This window comes from Vicugna pacos, chromosome 16, assembly GCF_048564905.1.
Source record: "Vicugna pacos chromosome 16, VicPac4, whole genome shotgun sequence".
In the NCBI taxonomy this organism is placed as follows: domain Eukaryota; kingdom Metazoa; phylum Chordata; class Mammalia; order Artiodactyla; family Camelidae; genus Vicugna; species Vicugna pacos.
The window spans coordinates 8,842,797-8,865,891 of NC_133002.1; the positions used below are offsets into that span (position 1 = coordinate 8,842,797).

Below are 23,095 nucleotides of genomic sequence, written 5' to 3' on the forward strand. Positions count from 1 at the left end.
TCAAGTTCAAATTCCTCACACAAAAGGCCCTTTATGAACTGTGCCTCCCTTCCTCACAAGCTCTCTAGACTCATCTGCCTTCAAGTCCTCTCTGTGGAGTCGGTGTCACGTTGTTTTATTTCTATATGTCTTCACACAGACTGTCCCTTCCACCTAGAATTTCCTTCTTTCTCTACCCTTCCTCCCCTACCTCACCCCTACTCAGACCTTACCCTAGCTAATTCCTGTTTTTTCACAAAATGCAACTCAACCCTCATTTCATCTGTAAAGCCTTTCTTGGCTTGCCCCTTGGCCCCTCTCTTGTCCATCCCATTTTGAGGGTATTACCAGTGTCTTTTTCAGTATCTGCAATCTAATTAGTTCCTGATAAAGTTCAGCTGAATAAATGAGTGTGCTCAGCCATTCCTCCTCTATGGAAATGGCTTCATATTCTACCAATGTCCCTGCCTTCTCTTTGCCTTTTTTCCTTCTTTCCCAGTCACTTCCTGAGCATCCCCATCACTCCCAGGTGGAATTCACTCCATTTCACACTCTTCAGACTGTTACTATGTCCCAAATGATGGTGAGCGGAAAAATACACCGTTTTAAGCCAGCAACCCTATAGAAAAAGCAACAACAACAACAAAGGAAATGTTCACATTCAGTAATCTCCCTGTGTGAAACCTTTTAGTCATTTCCCCTAACCCTTGGTATGAAACCTCAAAGCCTCCCTACAGCTGGACAAGTCCTGTGTGCCTGGCCTCCGCCCACCTCTCCAGCCCCTGTTCCCAGCGATCTGGCCACACAGACTTCTCCATCCTCAAATGCACCGAGCTCCCTGCTACCTCGGGGTCTTTGCCGATGTGTTTCCCTCTTATTTAAACTCTGTCCTACCTCACACTACCCTTTATCTGGATGACGTGTAATCTTAAATGTGACCCAGGCTACACTAAACCCCCCTGTTATACAAGCTCATTGATGTGACTGGCCTAGCACTTAGCAGAACACTTCAGAGAACCTGGATCCTTGGCCCAGGAAAAAGCACTGTGACCTTTACCTGGCATTCCGTCTCTCTCCAAGTCTCAATTTCCCCACCTATTAAGTGGAGATATAATAATCATCAAACCACCTATAAAATCATATAGTAAGATAACCAATATGAATGAAAGAGCTTTATAAATAGGGAACTATACAATCTCAAAGGCTGAAAAAATTGCAAAATACCTTTTGGAAGGTAATTTTTCACAATATCAAAAGCCATAAAACTGTTCATCCTCATTGACCTGGGCATCCCACTCCCAGAGTATATCCTGTGACAGGAGTTTCTACCCTTTTCCTATCAGTCCATCCAGAATGTTTCCATGGATGGAACATCCCTAGCTTATAGGCTGAAGCCTGTGTGAGCTAGGATGCAGACTGTGTACCATTTCCATTTCTTTGCCACTCAAGGAGACACATCCCAGGGAAGGATGTTATTCTGGGAATCGTTTGGATTAGGTAAATAACTGACCAAATATCGCATATCACTTAGTAATAAGTTGTTTGCCAGTTCTGCAACCCCTCAAGACACCTCAGCATCTTGGCATTCAAGATGAGAACTGCCATCCTTTTGAAATAACTCAAAAGAATGAAAAAGTGTATATACCTGTATGTTGGGCAGTAATGGCAGTAATAAATCAGCTCTTTCATATCCATTCTCTTATTGCCCTTCTTTAAGGTCCTGTGAGGTAGACAGGAGGGATTTATACTTCCTGTCTCCAGGTGGAGCCATGTTTCACATCCATGCAAAGTAATTTAAGAACCAACAAGCGTGATGGAAGGACTCCCTGCTTGGGGTCACGTGACTTGAACCTGTAACATTTTCAGGCTGTGATTTGTGACTTCAAATCTCTGGGTGTCCTTTGACTCAAATTGCTTCCAGAGTTATTCAGTGGTTCAAATAGGGTACTGGGAATGATGCACTTTAAGATTTAAACAGTGCACAAAGGTGGCATGCCTTAGTGTGCTGACTCTGTCCCTGAGCTGGGACCGATAATAATGCTTTAGGTCCAAAGAGTGGCCTTCCCTTTATCCACACATGTTAAGCAACACCCTAAAATTTCTGGTCAGTCTTCACAGTGGCACATCTAATGCAAGGACACAACACGATCATAACAAGGCAAAATAAATATTTATTAGAAGTCATGAAAGCATGTTTTTATGACATGCTTTAGTGCTATAGTTTTTATGACATGCTTTAGGCACTATAGTGCTCCTGTTCCATTTATGACTTGTTTTTTGAACATAGAATTTCACACACACTTAAATTAAGAACAAGTATTTAAATTAGAATTTGCACAGATCAGGCACATTTGATGAGAACAAGGGGACAAGTCTGTGTTTGGGACTAAGATGACAGTAAAAACATGTAAGTCAATGCAGAAATCGAGTGTGGCTTACAGGCCCAGATGACTGCCCACCGACCTGGGCCCCGCCCAGAGCAAAAGGACATAGTTCACCAGGCCTTGAGGAAGGAAAGGAAGATCAGTAACACTGGGCTCTCGGGCAGGAGCCCCTCTAACAGCTTAATGACTTCACAGTACAGCCTCAAACTCCTTCTCCCACAGCCCAGGGAAGAAGGTAAGCACCATTTTTATTCCAAACAGATATACCAACATAATGTCTAGAATAATAGAGTCTTCCTGAGGCAAAGTTTAGCTAAAGGGAAGGTCCCAGCCAAAACTGTTATCTGAGTAGGGGAGATTCCATCCCTGGAACATGCCTTCCCCTTAAATTACTGCTGCATGAATCATTCAAGATGTCCTGATACACCTGTGAATTCACTGTAGCGTGGCGTGTGTGTGCACACACTTGAATTTTAAACCCATCGTAACGATCATAGGGACAATGTATACTGTCAGCACGAGTTATCTGAGCAAAAAGCCCTAGCCCCCTGACATACGCCAACCACAAAGGCAGACTCAAACTTACTGAATAACTGTCCTGAAAAAAAAAACCATTCAGGGGGACGCCTGTGGTCCAGAATCAGAACCTCTGGCTTCAACAGCTCTGATACAACCTCCTGCGTAACTCAGACAAGTCCACTTTCCTTCCAGGGCTTTAGTCTCCAGGTGTAAATAAGAGAGCCGGTCCTTTGAAGCCAATGCCCTTTGACTCCTTGCTTCCCTTGGCAAACCTATCCAGGCTGAGACCATCCAGGCTGAAAGCCTTTGGGGGAGGCCACTATTAGGAAGACTATCCCAGTACAGAAAATGGTCCTGCCAACAAATTCGATCCAGATCCACAGACAGCAGTTCTTCATGTGTAAGAAGACAAAGACCCCGTTACTGATCTCTGTCTGTCTAACCTACCAGCTTTTGTTCAGGTGGGAAATGGAAAGCCATATGGCTTTATCCATTCATATCTGAATCAGAACAGTTCTGAATTCCCAGCTCCATGGTGCCCTGGCTCCAAACAGCTGCCCTTCAAACCAGGGACACCTGTTCAAGATAAATTCAGGTAAGTAACTCCAGATGCAGGATGCTGATTTCCAGGCTGAAAGGACCTTCAAGTTCATCCAGTTGTGATCTTTCACAACATCCCAGTAAGTGCTCAACCAGCTGCTTCAGCTTTTTCATACGCCTTTTCCTCTGCTTCAAAATTCACAGTTAACAAAAATAGTTACTACCAGAGTATTTCAGGTATTTTGTTAAATTCTTCCAATGAGAAATACTGATGTACAGGAGTAACCTCTGAGATTCAAGACCACGTAAACAGAGCAGCTGCCATTTCTGTTTCAGATAAAGCCACAATCCCAGCTTGGAAGCACGCACTGTGGCAGGGCTGGGACAAGGCAAAGAGCCAAGATCTTTCACCCAGATCGCAGGCCCTGCCTGCTGTGTCTCATGTGGGCTTCTATGTGCATAAAGAAAAGCTTTTTGCCCTTGTTCTGGCCACCCCAAGGCCAAGTATATAATACTTACACCCAGCCCCAAATCCCAAAATCTACTTCTCAGATTTTAATAATCACATACTTCATCTGAAGTAATTTTCATGCAAAACTGAAATGATCTTTCTCTATTGAAAAGAAAAGCCCTGTGTTAATTATTCTACTAAAAACACCTCTCAGTGTGAGACAGTTTGAACCTTGAGTACCAAGGCTACTCATTTCAAGGTTGTATTCCTGCTCCCTGAAGGTTCCAGAAACTCATTCCCGTCTGGCCCCTGGGGTGGGATTGAGAGTCCCTTAAATCCAGGAGACCCAGTCATAGTAGGGGAGATGGTGGAATGTGTGCACTGGGGTGGGAGCTGTCACGATGTTGGCAGGAAGACTCCTCTCCCTGCTCCTCCGATCCCCACCCTTTCCCTGCCAACCTTCTCTCCGAGCCACATTGACCTGAAGCTGGGGAACACAGGGACTTCACTCAGAATTCGGGATTCCCAGGACTCCAGGGTCAGGACTGCCGGCCGTGCATGTATACAAGCTCTTTGTTGAGTGACAAAATCCAGGGTGTTTCCCACTCAGGCAAACTGACAGCTGCCCCCGGGTTCAGCCACTTGCTCAGCATGAGGGTGCTTTCCTTGTCTCTGTTAGCAGAACCAGGCTCCATCACCCTGCAAAGCCCTCAGCACCGAGTCCATGACCCAGCCTGCAGCATCAGACAGCCCACTCGCACACGAGCTCCGGGTTCTGCTTCTACACTGACGTTTCCGGAAATTCATCGATTTCACCAAATGCATTGAGGGTAGTTTTGCTGTTGCTCCTGGAAGAATCTTGGAGTTTGTTGAAATCTGCTTGAAAAAAAAATCCCCACCATTTTACAAATACAGCACTGTGCAAGGTGTGCTTCCAGATCTCAGTCCACCACCTGATTTTTAGAAATTATTCCAGATAGGTTATAAAATGATAGTGCTGGAAGGGATTAATTCAGCCCTCCCACTTTATAGATGGGGAAAATCAGGGCCCTCCAACTTGGTCTGCCCGGGATCAGATGGTCAGACAGGAGTGGGCATCACTGACAGCAGCGGTACCTGTCTGTCTCCCAGGCCCCGGATCTTCGTTGAGGAAGGAGACGTGAGTTTTCCATTCAGTCCACTTCACCTCGTTGATACTGTGGGTGTGATAATCATTCTCACCACTCCCTAACTGCATCGCATTAAATGCAAACAAATAGCACAGAGTTTGAGGTGTCCTCGACAGCTCCCCTTCTGTCCATTCCAGGGATCGGGAGCACTCCTGCCTGCACCTCCCCCTCAACCACAGTCACATCAGCATTGTTAGGGCTTGAAACCTGCCCATGTCCCCACTTTCCCAGTCCTCCAGGATCAGTCTCCTCCTAGGGTGTGGGACCCAGAAGCTCAGAGTATGAAGGGGACATCTTCAGCCAGCAGTGGCTGTGCCTGACGGATGGGGGAGACAGTCCACGGGGAAGGAGGGGAGGGTGGAAGGGAAGGAGGAAGGGAGGGTGGGAGTAAGAAAAGAAGAAAGGAAGGAAGGGAGGGAGGGAGGAAGGAAGAGAAGATGGGTGGGAGGGAGGGAGATGCTGGCCCAGGTGGAGAAGATGTGAGGGCGTGAAGTCCAGCTACGGTGAAGGCTGCACTAAGAGAAGGTGGTTACAGTTCAAACCCCAAAAGAGTGGGCGGTGTCTAAGGTGTTAGACTGTAACTGGAGATGATGGTTTGGCTGCAGTTCACACTCAGAGAACATGTCTAGAGCGAGGGTGTGGAAATTAGAGAGATTTGTTAGGGTAACAATTATAGTGAAAATGATGGTTCCTGGGGTGGGGACTGGGGGTGGAATTTCAGTCAGAGAAGTAGGTTAAGGCACAGTTATACGCCAAGAAGACAGGCCGCAGGGTCAGGCAGTCGGATGGGGGTAGGAAGAGGTAGAGCCATCAGAAAAGCTGGCCATGGCACGTGCAAGTACTTTTTAAAAATCAAAAAGCTTAACATCTGCCAAAAGCAACTGTCTCGCTTTCCATTTGCCAGTGACAAAGTGCGCCCGTGGTCCCCTGGGTCGCAAAGAGTGTCAGGCTGGCAGATCTCTTCTAAGCCAGACACTGGGCAGGGAGAGGCTGTGGAGGAACCTCCAAAAAGTCAAGAGTCTCCTCCCTTTTCCTTCAGAAACTCAGGAAGCCTGTCCCAGGTCCAGGGACCCCAGAAGAGCAGATTCTGTCTTCTGAGGAGGCAGAACAGCCCTGTGATTTGGCAAGCAATTGGCAGCCCCATTTGTCTAACATCCACCAGCTCATCTTTCTTCACCCACCCAAGGAGCACCAAGCAAAGGGCCCTTCTCCCTCCTTTACCGCAAACACAGTCGGAAATCTTCCTCGGCCACTTTACACAGCTCTCCCATCCGGAATCTGCTCCTCAGCCATTCTGGTAACATTTTCTCAAACTCCAAGATGGTCCTGGCTCTCTGGGGACATAAACGAGCCTAAGCACATCGCTGAGGAACCAGCCCAGGAGCACGGCTACCCGTGAGTGTGGATGGGCCCACGTGCACACAGACACGTACACGCACACACACCACCACAAGCCCGCTCCACCCGCACTGAATGCTGAATGCCTAGGCCCTGAGGATCTAACCTACAGAATTCAAAAATGAAAAGCCAGTGAGTTAGGGGAAGATGTTCAAATTGTTTTGAACATCGCATAAACAATGTTTCTGGAAGTCTGGAGCTTCCTAACTAAAAACATTAGGATCCTGGGATCCCGTGGTGAAGGGAGGTTCAGACATCATGCAGTCCTATCCCCATCTAAGGCTTGGAATCCCCTCCGCAATTTTCCTGGCAAAAATTTGTCCAAACTCTCCTAAATGTTACCAACAATCCAATTAAGAAGGCCCTAATAATTAGTAACTTCCTTGTGTCAAATCCAAGCGTTTCTCCCTGTCTCTGCCTCCTGAGGCCACAGAAAGAGCTGCTCCCTCTTTCACACATAGCTCTGCGATACCTGAAGGAACTCTCACCTTCTTCAACCCAGTTCCCACACCATTTCTTGTGAGGCATGATTGCGAGTCCTCTCCCAAGCCAGGTCAGTACCTCTGGACCACCCTGAGGGTTAGTGTTCTTAGCGTGTAAGGCCCACAGCATATGAGGAGTGTTGCAGTCAGGATGGAGGAGAGCAGAACTGTCACCTCCACTGTCCTGTACCTTATACTCCTCTTAATGCAACCTAAGGTCACACTTCAGCATCCACATATCACACCGCTGACTCTGAGCAGAGCACACCCATAAGCCTGAGTTCCTCTCACGCATACTGTTGTCCAGCAATACTTCCTAAACCCAGTACTCTGGGAACTTAGTTTCCTCAAACCCAGCCAAGCACAGGGAGCTTATGCAGATTCCCAGGCCCCACCCCCTATTCACTGGTGCAGATGGTTGTCAATACCATAAGCTGAACTGAGTCCCCCTGCAGGCCCCAGTAGAGGGGTCTCTGCCAAGCTCACCTGTAGGCGCCAGATGCGCTCACTCTCCTTGGAGACGTCCTCCATGGTCTCTCCCATCAGGGCAATGAGCATGTTGAGGAGGAGGACGAAGGTGAGGATGATGTAGGTGATGAGCAGGAACAGGAAGAGGATGGGGTACTTGGAGTTCTGCTGGATGTTCAGGTCGCCCAGGCCTATGGTGAGCTTGAAGAGTTCCAGCACCGCATCGCTGAAGCTGCCATATGAGCTGCAGTCCTCATGGTCCTTGGGGCACTTCTCGATCAGCGATGCCAGGGCTGGGAGGACATAACAGAGTGTTCTCGGCAGCCTCTCCATTTGGTTACTTACCCGAGAAGCTCATGCATACCTCCACGTGCACACATGCCCACACACACATGCTGCAGGCCTGCTGCCTCCTTCTCTCTGACTGCTTAAATTCCTTCTCCAGCCTCAGCTCCTCCAGAAGCTTCATTAGGCTGGTGCCCGGCCTTGACCTCCTGCAAAGTCCTTCCTGCCTAACCGAGCCCAGACTCTCCTCTCCCTCCTCCACCCCTCCATTCAGCCCTTGATCCCTCGCAGACTTGCTGAGTTGCTACTTATAATCTATGCGTGTCCCTGGCTCCCTCCTGCCCAGGCTTTGTGCTCCTGACTTCCTGTAGCCTGGGTTGTCTCCCCCAAGACTGGGAGGTCCTGAGTCTCTTCCGAACACTTTGCAGCGAGACCCCCGGTCAAGGCCTGGGGCTCACTCTTCTCTTCTTTGCAACACACTACAGCTCCTTGCTGAATGAATGGACAGATGAATGAATGAATGAATGAATGAATGAATGAATGGTCAAATTAATGAGTGAGGAAATAGATGGATGACTAAACAAGCAAGTGAAGGAGCAAATAAATAAGCAAACTGTGACGCAGAAGAGGTACCCGACAGACAGGAATGCCAGCGGTGACGGGGAAAAAAAACTGGCATGGGAAAATAAAACCGTATCTCCTTATGCAGAGGTTAGAAATAAAATCAGGTGGTGCTGTTCCCTCTGTTGCAAGTGGAGAGGTTTTTGAGAGGGGTTACCCATCCCTGGTTCTCAGCAGACCAGAGGCTCTCACAGATATATTGGCAGCAAATGGTGACAGTAACGTGATGTGGAGGACCAAAGGAGGTTACCTCCATGCACTACTCCATTCCTACTTTTCAAAGGCCATCAATCCAATTTCTGCGAACTTTAGTTTCCCCATCTGTAAAATGGGAACAAAAACACCTGCCAAACCTAACTGAGGCTGCGAGGGCCACAGAAGATGAGGGATGTGAAGGTGGGAGGCAGACCACACAGTGTGGATGGATAAAAGCAACTGGTCCAGTTCCTGGAGTCTCTAAGCCTCAGTTCCCTTACAGCAGGGATGGTAATGATTCCCTGTTTGGTCAAGATGTCAAGAGAAGTAAAGAGAACACGGTAAGTGTTCCACTGGTGCCGCCATCATTGTTGCTGTGGCTCCTGTGTGCTCTGTCATTCTGACATTCGTCTAAAGCGCTTTACAAATGCAGGGACTACTATTATTTATAAATCAATTACCTACTCCAAATCCAAGTAAGAACACGATATATACAAACAAGAACTTCAGGACATCGTGCAAAATGACCTACAAAGAAAGAAACAATTCAGGGGTCAGGTTTGGGCACAGATTCACTACACATGAGCTCTGACTGCTTCCCGTCCTCGCCCCAGGTTCCCCCACAACCAGGCCCTCAAGCAGGCTGCTCTCCCATCCCCCTTGCCAGACCCTCCTCATGCTCCACAGCTCAGCTCTGAGCCCACCTCCTCCGGAAAGACCTCTTCTGTTCCTGCTCCCTGCCCTCCTCCCTCCTAGAACACAGCCCGTCTGGGTCCCTGCTGATGCAGGCTACGTGAGCACCTTTCCTCAGAGAATCTCACATCTGGAATTCTCACACCTCCTGGGGGCCGTGCTGTGGCTGAGCGGCTCATACCCGCTCACAAGAGCTGACTCTCACATTCTCATGAATGTTCTGAGCCGGTTGTTAACCAAAGCCATTACTAAGAATTAAATTCTGGTAACAGAATTCAATAAATTCTTCTAGAAACAAAGATAATAAATATTCAAAACTCATCACCTCCTGGTGACTTTACTTCATTTTAAAATTCTCTAGGCTTTTAAGGTTATTTACATCTATCGTTGCCACGTGGTGGAAACACTATATAATGCTGTGCGACTGGGCGTCCCTTCCCAGTTCTGTATTCAGTGATGTCATGTTGGCAGCTGGAAATCAGCCATCAGGTGGAAATATTTACACCATGGAAATCGCAAATGCTACTGATCAGATATTGTTGATTGTGTAGATCTACACTTCAGACAGCGATGGACAAAGCATTAAGGCAAATGCAACAGTATGTGTCCTGTCTGCGGCTGTCACATTGTGAAGAGCACATAAACATTAATGAAATATTCTTCTCCAAAACTAGTATCCAATTTAGCAAATAAGTGGCACAACATCATGGACAAACAAGTGCAGTTCCAACATAAGCCTTCGTTGTTTCACCTTCGTCTTATTCCTTAAAGCAAAGGCAAATATCAAGCAACATTTAGGTTGGCCCAACACTCACTTGTCAATTGCAACTGTAGGTTGGGAACAGATACAAGACTGCAACCAAAATCAACAAATTATTCGGTGAGACTCAACTAGCCATGTGGAATTTACAAGAAAAAGCACTGTATATTTTATTATTATTTGTAATTTGTGTGCTACACATTCTTTATATGGTAAAATTTATAATAAACGTATCTACATATATAATATAGAGAATACATATATATTTTCCTCCCTGAGACAGCCTGATCAAAGGGGAAGGGAGGCCATGGCATTTGGGAGAAAAATCAGTGGCCTGTCCCTTGGGCGGGCTTCTTTGCTTTGCCAGACCTCAGTTTCCCCATCTGAAAAATGGGCCTTCTCTGAGGGCCCTCCCTGCCCATCTCTGACACCCGGCAGCCCCAACACACCTTCTGGATCATGACACTGTACATGCCCATGGACTGGAACCCCTGCGTGTAGTAGAGCATGTTCGCCCAGCCCAGGGCCATGGCCAGCACGAGGCAGGTGAGGTACTCTTTGTAGGCAAACAAGTACAAGAAGACAGACAGTATCACAAGCACAGCTTGGATAAAACTGTTCAGGAGACACAGGAGACAAGGGCCTTACTTACTTCTCCTCAGCAGCAGGGCAGAGATATCCAAATCCCCCAACATCTCTGAAACCCTGAACGGTTACCCTGGTGACTGGTGCAAAGAGACAGACAAGGCTGCCCCAGATCTGCCTGACCACATCTAAAATCCGGCCTTGCAGACTGCACCATCAGATGCAAGTCGGGGCCAGAGGTGGGCTGCTTGCTGTTGACAAGGACTTTTTAAAGATACAGATCTCCAGGGCCTGGGAGATTTTGGTTCGGGGGCCCGGGGTGCAGCCCAGGAGTCTGTATGTATTTTAAATCACCTGCATGATTTCTGACTCCCACCTAGATTGGAGGAACCTCTGGGGTAGACTGAGGATGCGGTGAAACAATGCATATTTAACTTAAGTGACCAATGCTGACAATGTCTATACTCAAAAGCCAATCATAACAAAAGTCCCCCCAGTCTGCTCTTAAAAATCTTTTTAAAAACTACAATATATGCCCTACAATAGATACACTAAAAGGAGCTTGGCTGTACAACAATGTCAATGTACTTAACAATAATGAACTATACAGTTAAACATGGTTAAGATGGTTTAACATCTGTGTTACAGGTATTATACCAGAATTTAAAATTTTTAAAGTACAATATATACCAAACACACAAGATCAAAATCTATTCCTAAACAGTGTATACACCACCAGTTATGCAGACAGCTGGATGGAAACCCTCTCTCGCGGATACCATAAGGCAATCTCCACGATTATAAAATATCTAACTAGGTTCAGTTAGGACACAGGCAACCTTGATTTTCTTGCGCAGTGAAAAGCACAAGTTTGGCGATGGAGCACTGGGGGCTGAAGTGAGGAGGGGATGTTTACACCTTCCCCTGCACTAACAAAACGACTAAGGCGCAGAAGAGCAGGACAAGGCATTGGTGCCTTTTGTCTGCACTAAAGCCAGTGGCTGACAAACAGATTTTCCTCTGGAATCGTCATACTTTCTCAAAGGTGACAGACTTCCATGCGGCTTGCATCGTGGGCAGAGCTGAACCTGGCCTATCCATTCACGGCTGTCTCATGGCACCCCACCTGCCCACCGGGATGGAGAACTTGGTTCATGCTCCTAGAAGGCAGGTACATTCTTAACAGAACACTTATTAATAGGTATTTGGAAACACCAGGCCAAGATTCAAGGTCCTGTGAACCCATCCTCCTGAATGCTCAGAAGAGGGACTTTGCAGGGGAGGGGGGGTCCTCCAGAGCCACAGAGCCCAACATTCTTCATCGAAAACAGCGGATTCTGTTCCATTCACATCCTGCAATACTGAATCAGCCGCCTTTCATTTAGAGACAGGGGTCACATGAGCCTCTGATGTCGCTGCATGTGACCTCATTCGGAAAGGCGGCTGAGCTGGGTGTTGTGGCTCGGGCCCACGGGAGTCCACCCTGCGGCAGCCCGGGCTGAAGATGACAGAAGCTCTACGTGACTGTGAGTGACTCACTTCCCTGCTCTGAGCCTCGGTTTTCATGGCTACAGAGGAGACTCGCTGATTACTCAAGTATCTTCCAGCCCTGATCTGCCAGGGTCCGAGACAGCAACCAGGAGAAACTGGCCTAGAACATCCCTTCATAAAAACATACACAGGATGGCTAAACACCTCCCCACCTTCTCTGTGCTGCCTGCCGCCCGGCAGGGTACAGTCAGCCATCCCTACAGCCGACGGTGGGCACTGCCCTACCGTTTTCTGGTCCTTTCCGTGGGCATCTATGTGCCTCCCTTACCAGAAGGGAGGGAGGAGGTCCCTGGCCATGTGGCTACGGCAGAATGACAGGGACAGAGTGACATGGTAGGGTGGCTTTGCAGAGGAACACAGCAGCCATCATACTAGACTTTAGCCCTGCCTGTGAGGCAGTGACCAAGGGGACAAACCTACTTACAAGACAAAGTGAAACCAGGCATCCGAGAGGATGGACTGAAGATCTGAGGGTCTCAGCAGGAAGATGGCGATGCCCTGAGGCCAGAAAGAAAAGAAAAGCTGAATCAGCCTCCTTTCATTCAGAGACAAGGGAAGAAAAAAGCTGCCCCCTCTTCATGCCCCTTGCTGGAGCATCTGGGGAAGGGGGCGTTCCCCCGGGACTGGACTCAGGGAGCAGGGAGCATGTGAAGGCCCAGCCAGAGCCCAGGTGAGGGATGCGGAAGGGGACTTGTGCCTGGGTCAGAGGCAACCCCAGGGGAAAAGTGGGTGCTCCCCCCAATCTTCTTACACCTCTCACTCTCACCCCAGAACCCGCAAAGCAGCACAACCACACGGTGAGCAGCCGTTCCCTACACACGGCCTTTGTTCACGCTGTTCCCCACACCTGCCCTGTAATACCTTCTCCCCAGTGTCCCCATGCCAACGCACCCCCACACCAGAGTAAATGCCCTCTCTACCTTCAAGCCTTCCCTACTTCTCCCTGCCCCCAGGTAAAAGTCATCTCTGTTCTGAGCCCTGGTCGGAGCCCAACGTTGGGCCCTTTTCGAGGTCTATCTTAAAGTCTAGATATTTCTGTCCATCTGAAATCCCCTACCAGAGCATGAGCTCAAAGAAGGCAGACTCCCTCCATCTCGGGCCCCACATATAGAAGGTCTTCAGAATATACCAGCTCATTCATCGGCTGGGTAGATGAATGGATCAATTGACAATCAGATGGAAAGATGGTTGGATGAAGGATGGAAGGACAGTGGGTAAGGATGAGTCGGGGTTTGAATGGATGAATGAGCAGCTGGATCAATGAGAGAGGGCAGGTGACTGGGTAGATGGATGGATAGATGATGGATGGATGGAGGGACGGGTAGATGGGTCACTGAGTGGCTGGGAGCGTAGATAAATGGCACTTAATTGCACAGACGGATGGAGGGATGGATAGACACAGTAGGTAGGATAAGCCTGCTTATTTATTTATTTCCATTTTGTAACTAAATGTAAATCTAAAGGTTAAAAAGGAAATGCCTCCCCGAAGTCCCCCAGTGATAGTGGCAGAGCAGGGCACAACCGAAGCCAGGTTCGTGCCAGTCCGGGGGAAGCCCGGTGACCCACTCACCTCTTTCACAGAAATGCACATGGCCCAGATGAGCACGAACATCCTTCCTAGCAGCTGCAGCCACGCCATTTTGTGCGTGAGGGCCAAGGGGTGTGGCAGGGCCTGGGGAGGAAGGCAGAGGAATAGATGGGTGCGGGGTGGGGAGTAAGGAAGGCAAGGGTAGCGCCGGCTCTGGGGGCACCACGCACAGACACATGCCGAACCCTTGAGCTGGGCCAGGGGCCAGCATGAAGCCCAGTCTCTGTAAGCGTGAGCGAAGGAATGGCAGCCCCGGCCTGCCTCCCCTACCCACAGTGGGAACCCAGAATTCTGCAGTGAGATGCATGATCCGATCGGTGCTAACAATCCCTCACACTTCGTGGCATTTGTCTGTTCCACCTGTATCCGGACACCCACGGGGCCTCGTGACAGTTAAAGCCAAGACTCTGTGTCTCTTGTAATAGATGGGAAGCCAAGGCCCAGAGGGGTGGGACTGCTTCTCCAAGTGCCCTCCTCCTCTTCCCATTGCCTGTGGCCCTCGCAGCAGAAACACCCAATCTGCTGCAGATTAAACAGGGAGCCTGGGCCAGGCCTGGGGCTCCTAATCCTCCCGCCCACCTCCAGCATGCGTCAGCCTCAGGCCGAGCATCTGGGGCTTAGCTCAACTAAGTGCTGGAGATAAATTCCGTGTCCAAGATACCGTGGAGCAGGACAACTGGGGGACCCCACGCAAATCTCTTGGCCTCTCCGGGCCTCAGTTTTCCCATCTGCACATGGGACAGCTCCAAGCTCCTGCAGCTCTGCCACTCCATCCCCCACCTCAAGGGTATCCCCACGTACCTCCTCCTCCCGGGGGCGGTAGTAGGAGATGAGGGTCAGGGTGATGTTGTAGAAGAAATAAAAGCAGAAGGACAGGAAGAACATATACTTGGCAAACTTCTTCCACTTCGTATGCAGCAGCGTGTGCAGGGGCTCCAGGGTCAGCATCTCGTGTCGGTTCTAGGGGTAGAACAGCACCGGTCACCAAGGAGATGAGAGGGAGGGAGGGACCATTTTCAAAGGGCCTTCATTTCCAAAGGAGCTCTGAGTCAGCACTGCCCCTGGCAGAAGGGGCCAGTCATTGTGTCCAGTGGACTGGTTTGGCTGGAAATGTTGGGAGGCTAATTTCCACCTCCCAAGGCTCCTTCCCAATGCACCCAGACAGCAGCCAAATGCCACAGGAGCCTGGGGCTTTCGGCAAGAGGATCTGATGCACAGTGGGGAGGGAGGGCAAGAAGGGGGCCAGGACCATGACTGGGGTTCTGGCCCCTACTGGGCCCCCCTTGACTGTGTGACCCTAGGAAAACCCCTGACCCTCTCCAGGCCTTGTCTCCTCATCTATAAAACAGATCTCAATCCCTTCCCTACCAGCTAGGCTGCCATGAGGGGCCAAGGAGGCTCTGGGAAGCAAGACTCTTGGTAAAATGTGAAGGATGAAGATCCAGCTTGTTGCCTCACTCCCCTTAAGAGCCAAAAACCTCCCACTGCCAATCCTTTCTCTTCTCTTTCAGCTTCACTGACCTCCCCGCCTTGCCTCCTCCAGAAAGGTGTCCCTGAGTGCACCAGCTGTGCACTCCCTGACCCTCATCTGGGGCCAGATTCGGGGGAAGAGGGGATTCTAAGCCTCGATCATACAGAAGCAGTAAGAGGAGTTGAGGAGGAACATGATGGAGAAGATCAACACCCCACCTCCACCCTGCCCAGGAGACCCCCACCACCAGGCAACCTGGGATCAAGTGGCCCCAGCACCTGCCCCAGGCCCTGCCCACTGAGTCACAGGAATGGGGGCTGCAGGCATGCGCAGCTCATAGCATGGGGTCCCACCCCCGCCACCTTCCCCAGCCCACCCGGGAGACCCACATCGATGTTGGTATTGTAGACGATGATTTCCAGCACCGAGTTGTCCGTCGTGGTGTCCACGTTGGTGAGGTCGTACAGCGAGGATGACACGGGCCCATAGGCCCAGTCGGTGAACTTCCTGGACAGGCTCCGGAGCCGCTTCTCCTTGATCTCACGGCTGAGGATGTACTTCAGGATCTGGGGTAAGAAGAGGAACGACCGTCAGCTGCAGAACCGGGCTTGGGGCCAACACAGCTGGGCCCGCCCAAGGCAGACGGCGCGGGGAAGAGGCCCAACCAGGGATGGACTGAGTCGGGCCTCTGCTCCTGTCACCGTGGCCCTGGGCCCGGCTTTATCTGAAGAATGGGCGCCAATCGCTGATCTGCCATCAGTCCGGGGACTGTGAGCACCGGAGACAAGAGGTGTGAGGGCCCTGCACAGTCAGCTCACAAGTCCTTGCACCAGCTGGGGAGTCCAGTCCCTGACAATTCCAGGAAGTAACAATTTCAAGTAATAATTTCTGTTTGGCCTGGACTTGAGAAGAAGCTAGAAGTTTTTCCGGCTTCCCCATCCTACCCTCAGTCAAGACCCTGCCAGTTGAGGCTCACTGCTCTGGCCAGACAAGGGGTGATGCAAGCCGCCAGCCTTCCTGAGGGGCCTGTGGGACCCACTCCCTAGGTCAGCAGTCCTCACTCTGCTGCAAATGAGAGTCCCGAGGGAACACCGAAAAATCCCACACCACTGACAGATTCAATCCAAGTCTCTGCAGGGGGACCCAGGCATCTGCATCTAGTAGAGCTTCCTGAGCGGTTCCATAGTGCAGGGAGGATGAAGAGCTCACTAGTTCCCAACAGCTGAGCCCTGGTGCCCTAGGATGGGGGCAGAACTTCCCGGGGCACCAACTCAAGGTCCAGGAAGAGGGTTCTGTCAGGAAGGACAGCGTCAGAGCCCTCAGCTCACGTGACCCTTGGAGTTCCCATCTCATCTCACCTGGAGCCTAGTCTCTACAGCCCAGTTAGGAAGCTCCTGTGGAAAGGGTAGGTCTCCCCTTCCTGCATCCCCAGCCTAGAGGGCCCAGGGACAGGGTCTGTGTCTCAAGTATGGCTGGACCCTCCACTCCCAGCAGAGTGGCCGACTTGGGCAGCATCCAGAAAGGTTTCCAAAGAACACTGAATGCAGGAGAGAAGGGGCCAGGAAGGGTGCAGGCACCTCCCCAAGCCTGGCCACGGGGAGGGGTGGGGGACACGCTATTCTCTAGAGAACCAGGGGGGCATGGGGCCATGCTCCATGCGGGAGGCTTCGTCCCGGGGCCCTCCCCAGGGAAAGCACACGCCTCGGAGTCCTTGGAGAAAGCCCACTTGCAACCACAAATCTGACTTCTCCTCAAACCCCCAGGAAGCCGTGTCCTTGGGGTGGGCAGGGGATGGGGGAGGCAGGCACACAATTCCTCCTGTCCAAGCTGTGCTCCATCCCCTCCTCCTCCCACAACAGAATGAAAGGGTCCCTTGTGGGCCCAGCCCTGAGCTCTGGGCTGGGACCCAAGGCCCTCAGGGCAGTGCCTCCGGCCCCCCACCCCCATCAGCCGCCCTGAGGCTGGCACAGCTGCCATTGCTCAACAGTCCCCCACCGTCACCTCTCAGCGCCCTTCCAGCAGCCTCCCAGGAGCCACAGTCCTCTCCCAGAGTTCGAGATATGGAGGCCAAGGACGGGCTTTGCTAAGCTGTGACTCCCACCCCAACCTGAGTCTTGACCTTGAAATCTGACCAAGCTGTGGTCCCGGCCGCTTAGAGAGATGTGAGCCCACCCAGCTGAGGCTTCACCAAGGCTCCGGGTTAACTTGAGTTCCTCGGCCACAATGCAAGGGCACAAAGGGCCATGAGCAGCCACACACACTGCTAGGGACCTGGCTCAAGGTTTCCACCTGACAGACAGGCTGGGGTCTCCCCAGAGTCAGGGAGCAGCAGCCCATTGGCTCTGGATCCACAGCAGGCCTTCTGGGGCTCCTGTCCTCATGAGAGGCTGAAGGCCCCGAGGCTCAGACACTCAGCCTCTGCTTGGGTGCCTTGCCACATAGGAATCCTCAGCCTTAAGGCTCCTCCACTGGGGCTCCGGCAAGGAGGTCCCAGGACAGGAGAGAAACAGTGTTAGGAACTGAAGTTGAGAAGGTGGGTCCACGTGCTGCTTCTCATGGCTCTGCGCAGTCAGCCAGTCAGCAGGGCCCCTTGGGGAGCGTGCCTACAGCCCCCATCCCAGTCTCGCCCACCTCGGCCTTGCGCATCTTGGCGGCCAGCTGCAGCGGCGTCAGGCCATCATTGTTCCGCATGGTCTCCAGCTCCCAGTTGCCACTCCTCCGCAGGATCATGTCATACGTGCGCTTGACGAAGTCATTCTGCGTCTTGAAGTCCTCGGCCACCCTCACCAGCGCGTGGAGGATGTTGTTTCCCCGTGGGTCCTGGGAGGTGATGTCCGTCTGCTCGTTCTCCATCAGCAGCTGCACGATCTCGGGCTGGTTGGTGCAGGCTGCCAGGGCCAGGGGTGTCTCACCTAGGGGAGGCGGAGCGCGGGGACTCGGTTCTCTCGCGGACCAGAGCGGCGATCCCCAAGTCCTAGGACTGAGGCTTCTCCGGACCATTTCCGCAGGGATGGGAGACTGGGGCTGGATCGTTGCAATAAACTCCTAGCTGGTCTCCCTGCTACCACCCAGGCCCTCCAACATGATTCTCAGCACAACAGCCAGACTGAGCCTGCTAACAAATAAGGCTCACCTTACCCAGAATAAAAGATCAGATTCCAATAACAGCAAACAAGGCCCAACATCTGACATCATCTACTCCTCTCCCCATCACTCACTCCCTCCAGCCACAATGGCCTCTTCCTTTTCCTCAAGCACACACAAGCATTTTCCTACCTCAGGGCCTTTGCACAGTCTGTTCCCACCACAAGAAGTGCTGTTTCTTAGATACCAGAATCGTTTACTCTCTCACCACCTTCAAGTCTTTGCTCAAATGTCACCTTTTCAATGAATCACCCTAACTGTTCTATTTAAAATTGAAACCCACCTCCTTCCTGCCCCAGAACTCCTGATTCCCCTTTCCTACTTGACCTTCTATTTTCCGAATAGCACTTATTGTTTTCTAGCATATTACAGAACATTCTTCTTTATTATGTTTATTGATGGTCTCTCTCCCATCTAGAATGTAAGTTCCACAAGAGCAAAGATCTTGGTTTTGTTCAGAGATGTATTTCTACTACCTAGAACAAGACGTGGTGTATATAGTAAACAATGAAGGTTTGTTAAGAAAAGAGAAGACAAGTGACTCCCACAGGGTCACACACGGTAAGCTGAGGACGGAACCAGGCCTGGACCGCAGGCCTTCTGCTGCCGCTCCCCAGTCTCCCCCGGTACCCTCTCTTCATCCCACCTGACAAATGTTCCCAACACAGGCTCAACAGGTCTGACGCCAGGCAATGGACTGGACAAGACCCTGTCCTCCAGGCCACTCAGACCCATCTAGACCTGCTGACTAAAAACCACCCAGAAAACAGGTCAGTGGTCATCCGTCAGGGGCTGGGCTGGGAAGAGGAGCTGACTACAAAGTTGTACCAGGATATTTTGGGGTGTGATAAAGCTGTTCCCTGTCCTGACCACAGTGGTGGTTACATGACTGTATGCATTTGTGGAAATGAACAGAACTGTCCATTAAAGTGGGTGAACTTCACTATATCTAAATCACACATTAAAAACATTTTTTTCACCCAAAACGGCCTAACTCCCATTGTTTTTGGACTCCCTAAGGTGTCAGCCAGGGAATTCTCGTCCTCTCACTTTTGACTGTTCGCAGTTCTGAGAGGCACTGGACACGGAAGAGAAGCCCGAGCTGGCCACCCGGATGCCTACAGCAGCTGCTTGCTACACTGGGGCAAGTCACATCCCTTCTCAGGACCTGTCGGCTGGTTTGTAAACTAGGGCTCTCCTTTGGTCTCCCTCCCAGGTCTCTGTTCCCTGAGGGCTGCTCAGCTGAAAGTCAGGGTGCCCACTAAGACCACCAGGTGACACTCCCAGAATGCCGGCTCCCCGATCCTCCCAGGCCCCCAGCTACTTTCTCTCTGGTCCAGCCTGGCGGTGGGTCCGGTCCGTTCAGATAGATCCACCCCTGCCGCCTCCCTAGTCCCGGCTCTGTCCTCCAGGGCCTCGGATGCCTCTGAGGCAGCAGAGACGGGGCAGGAGGGTCTCCAGCCCTCTGCCCGCCAGCGCCTCTTGGGTCAGAGGTCATGGGGCGGGGCGACCTCTCCCTCCACCGCCTTCCCGCCCCCCACCCCGCCCCCGCTTCCCCGCCCCAGGCCAGGGCGGCACCCACCGTAGTAGAAGCCTTCGGGCTGGTACTTGGGGTTGAAGAAGACCCCTTTGGCGTGGGCGTTGACGTCGGCGCCAGCCGCGATGAGCACCGCGGTGATGTCTCCCTGCCGCCGCTCGATGGCGATGTTCAGCGCCGTCTGCCCTGCGGGCCGGCCGGGGGTGGGAGGGGGCGCTCAGCGGCTGGGAGCCGGGGTGACACAACCTCTCTGGCCTCCATACCCTCCACGGACCCACGGAGAAATACTAGCCTCCTGTCGGGTCTGTGTCACCCAGCTACCAAGAGTCCCAGCTTCATTCTTTGCTTCAATCTTGCTGGGAAGCAAGGATTATTTAGGGAGCATCTGCTCTGTGCTAGGGTCCAGGCGCTGGGAATGCAGTGGGACACGGGATGCAGTTTTGATTCTTGTCCTCCAGAAGCTCACTATCTCACTGAGAATGAAGCGCTATGATACCAGAGGTGCAGGGGCTGTGGTGCCCAGAGCAGGGGCTCTTAACAAAGACGGGTTGGGGGGCTTCCCAGAAGTGGCCTCTAACCTGGGACCACGTAAGTTTACGGAGGGTGGATGGGGCCAACTCAAGGCCTCATAAGCCAGGTGAACAGATGAGAACGTTATCCTAAGGACCATGGGAAGGCACAGAAGGCACTGAAGCAGGGAAGTGACATGACCAGAGTCTTGAGTTTTGTGTGTGTGTATTTTCAGATCACTCTGGCTGCAAAATTGGAGGATGCATTAGGAGCCCAGAGTTGTGAGGAAGTGTCCAGCCCGTAGACCTAAAGATCCTTAGGAGAAATAGTCTTCGGAATGGCCTGTGGGGGTTGGGGGAGAAGGGGAGTCTCAGGTAAGATCCAGGTGTCTGGCCTGGGTGCTGGGTGGCTGGTGCTTTTGTGACTAAGAGACAAAATAGGGGAGAAGCATTAGGGAGAGGGAGGAGGGACGTTAACCCTGTTGGTGGGGCCTACAGAACCTCCAGATGGAGGGGACTGGAAGGCTGGGGCACGGGGTCTCAAAATATCCCACCAGAAACAGCATTTTCCAAAGAGCTGCCATCATGCCACAGACCAAAAAATGAAGTCCTGGTGGGTTAAAAACTAAGCATTTTTAAAGTCTGGAAAACTGTTTATAACTGACCTTCTGGCAGGGAAAACCTTCTGAAGCAAAATCCAAAATGCAGAAACCATAAAGAAAAAAATGGACAGATTGACAGTTTGCTTACATAAAAATTAAAAGTTTCTCTATTTCAAAAGATATCTTAAAGGACAAGTGATGGGCTGGAGGAAATATCTGAGATGTATGAAAGAGGCAATGTGTGTTTCAAAGTCCACAATAGATGAGGAGCTCCCACAAATCAATAAAAAGACAAGCAACCTAAAAGAGAACTGACAGAAGATTAGCAACAAGCACCTCACTGAGAAGAAGACACACCCAGCCAATACAGAGAGTGCAAGGTGTTTGGAATCACTGGTGATCAGGAAGATGAAGACTGGAACCCGAGGAGTTAACACTTTTCACCTATCAGATTGACAGTATGTATCTTGGCAATGTAATATTGGCCAGGATGCATGCTTTTGTACTCTTGTGTGTGGGGGAGAGTAAATTAGTACTTTTTGCAGGCAAACTTGGGGCAATAGCCATTGTAATTTTAAATATGCATGTCCTGAACCCAGAGAATCCAGTTCAAAGTGCTTTCCTGAAACATGTATGCGCGGTGCAAGGGTTACAGACAAGACTATGCACTGCAACGCTGTCATCGCAAAACACTGGGAAGACCTGGATGTCTGCCATCGACAGGGAAATGTGAAATCACCCCCATTGCAGCCGTCTTCAGACTAAGCAGGTGAAAAGGAGGCAGACTTTTATATTCTGATATGAGAAGGCATTTAAAACATATATTTAATCCCCCCAAATCAAATTGTTGAACAATACAAACAGTACAATACTATTTTATGTTAAATAGGTAGATTAGTGAATAAATAAAACTATTTCTATGTGCACATACACACTTATGTCGGAAGTCTAATATAGTCATCATCTCTGAAAGGGAGAGTGGGGAACAGGTAAAGGTTTTCTGGTTTTGTTTTTACTTACTATAGGGGAGAGGGTATAGCTTAAGTGATAGAGCACATGCTTAGCATGCACGAGGTCCTGGGTTCAATCCCCAGTACCTCCACTGAAAAACCAAATCAACCTAATTACCTCCCCCCATGCAAAAATAAGTAAATAGTTTTAAAAAAAGAAATAAGTGTAAAAAAATTCCCCATTAGTGAAGATGCATGAAAACCACAGAGAGACCAAAGTGGATGCAAAACTCTAGTGCACTTTTAGCCTGCGCACTTTATAGCACTTTAAGTTCTATATATGTCTGCTGACTTGGAGTTGTAAACTTTGAAACTTTCAGCATAGGTCCATGACAGTCTCTGAGTTTGGGATGTTGAACTCATTTATTTTTTACAGATGTGTGTTTGCAGTTTTTACTAGTCTGAAATTAGAAGCATCTCTACACTTTATGACTAATAGTAGTTAGCCCCTATTGAGTGAGGACTTCCGGTCACCACATATTGTCAGGTACTGCTTGTAGTATTGGTTTCAAGGGCTTCTCTTAGTGTTTCAGATATACCGAGACCAGCCTCTAGGGGGCATATGGAGAATGTATATAACAGCCTTAGGTTTTTTGCCTGGTATGTGAGTGTTCTTAAAAAGAATATATATATATTTATAGGTTGATTTTTTTTAAATTTGGTGATTTCTATAGAATACATTTATTTTAAATATATAGAAAGCTTGAGATGCCTCATATAGGGTGGCAACTCTATTTATTTGTGGGATGTTTCATTGAGAGAGATTATTTTCAGTCCCCTTCTTTTGAGAGCTGTGCTGTGAATTACAAACCGTGCATGTGTATGAAAGGTTAAGAGCCCGGGTAGCTGGGTGGGGTGCCATGCTGTTAGCAGACGACGAAGGCAGTGTTCCACACCAGGTACACGCCATCAGCTCTTTAGAAGATGCCACCTTCATGGAGTCAGCTCATGGTCCACTTTTTCTTGAAGCCAGGTAACAGTTCCCACAACCAGTGGGTTCGTCTTGTTGGAGTTTTTCCAACTAGAAAAACTAAAAACCTAAGTTCTTTTCTTCCCTAACTGTTTTTTTAGTGAAACATTGCCTGTTGGAAGAACTAACTTGCAAGGTAGAATGAACCTGTGTTATCACTTTGTTTTGTAAAATAATAATTATA

At 50.2% G+C, this 23,095-nt stretch overlaps 1 protein-coding gene across 1 annotated transcript; it reads right to left on the reverse strand.

Moving 5' to 3' along the window:
• Positions 1–2,022: 2,022 nt before the first annotated feature.
• LOC140686428 (transient receptor potential cation channel subfamily V member 3-like) lies at positions 2,023–18,051 on the reverse strand. The gene is made up of 11 exons (XM_072940490.1): positions 17,771–18,051; positions 15,529–15,705; positions 14,470–14,628; positions 13,651–13,752; positions 12,505–12,578; positions 10,394–10,559; positions 8,953–9,019; positions 7,409–7,683; positions 6,264–6,376; positions 4,990–5,069; positions 2,023–4,749 (listed from the first exon to the last, which is right to left on the reverse strand). Exons 1-11 carry the CDS (start codon positions 17,990–17,992, stop codon positions 4,655–4,657), a joined length of 1,530 nt encoding a protein of 509 aa, XP_072796591.1. The 5' UTR covers positions 17,993–18,051; the 3' UTR covers positions 2,023–4,654.
• Between the last annotated feature and the right edge of the window lie 5,044 nt (positions 18,052–23,095).

Excerpts from the sequence above, each read along its gene's own strand:
- LOC140686428 (XM_072940490.1), bottom strand. The coding sequence starts at position 17,992 with ATGGAGAACGAGCAGACGGACATCACCTCCCAGGACCCACGGGGAAAC. Across the intron at positions 10,560-12,504 it reads GCCTGGTTTCACTTTGTCTT|TTTTATCCAAGCTGTGCTTG; the intron begins GTAAGTAGGTTT and ends TCTCCTGAACAG. Across the intron at positions 9,020-10,393 it reads ACAGTGTCATGATCCAGAAG|GTCATTTTGCACGATGTCCT; the intron begins GTGTGTTGGGGC and ends CTTTCTTTGTAG.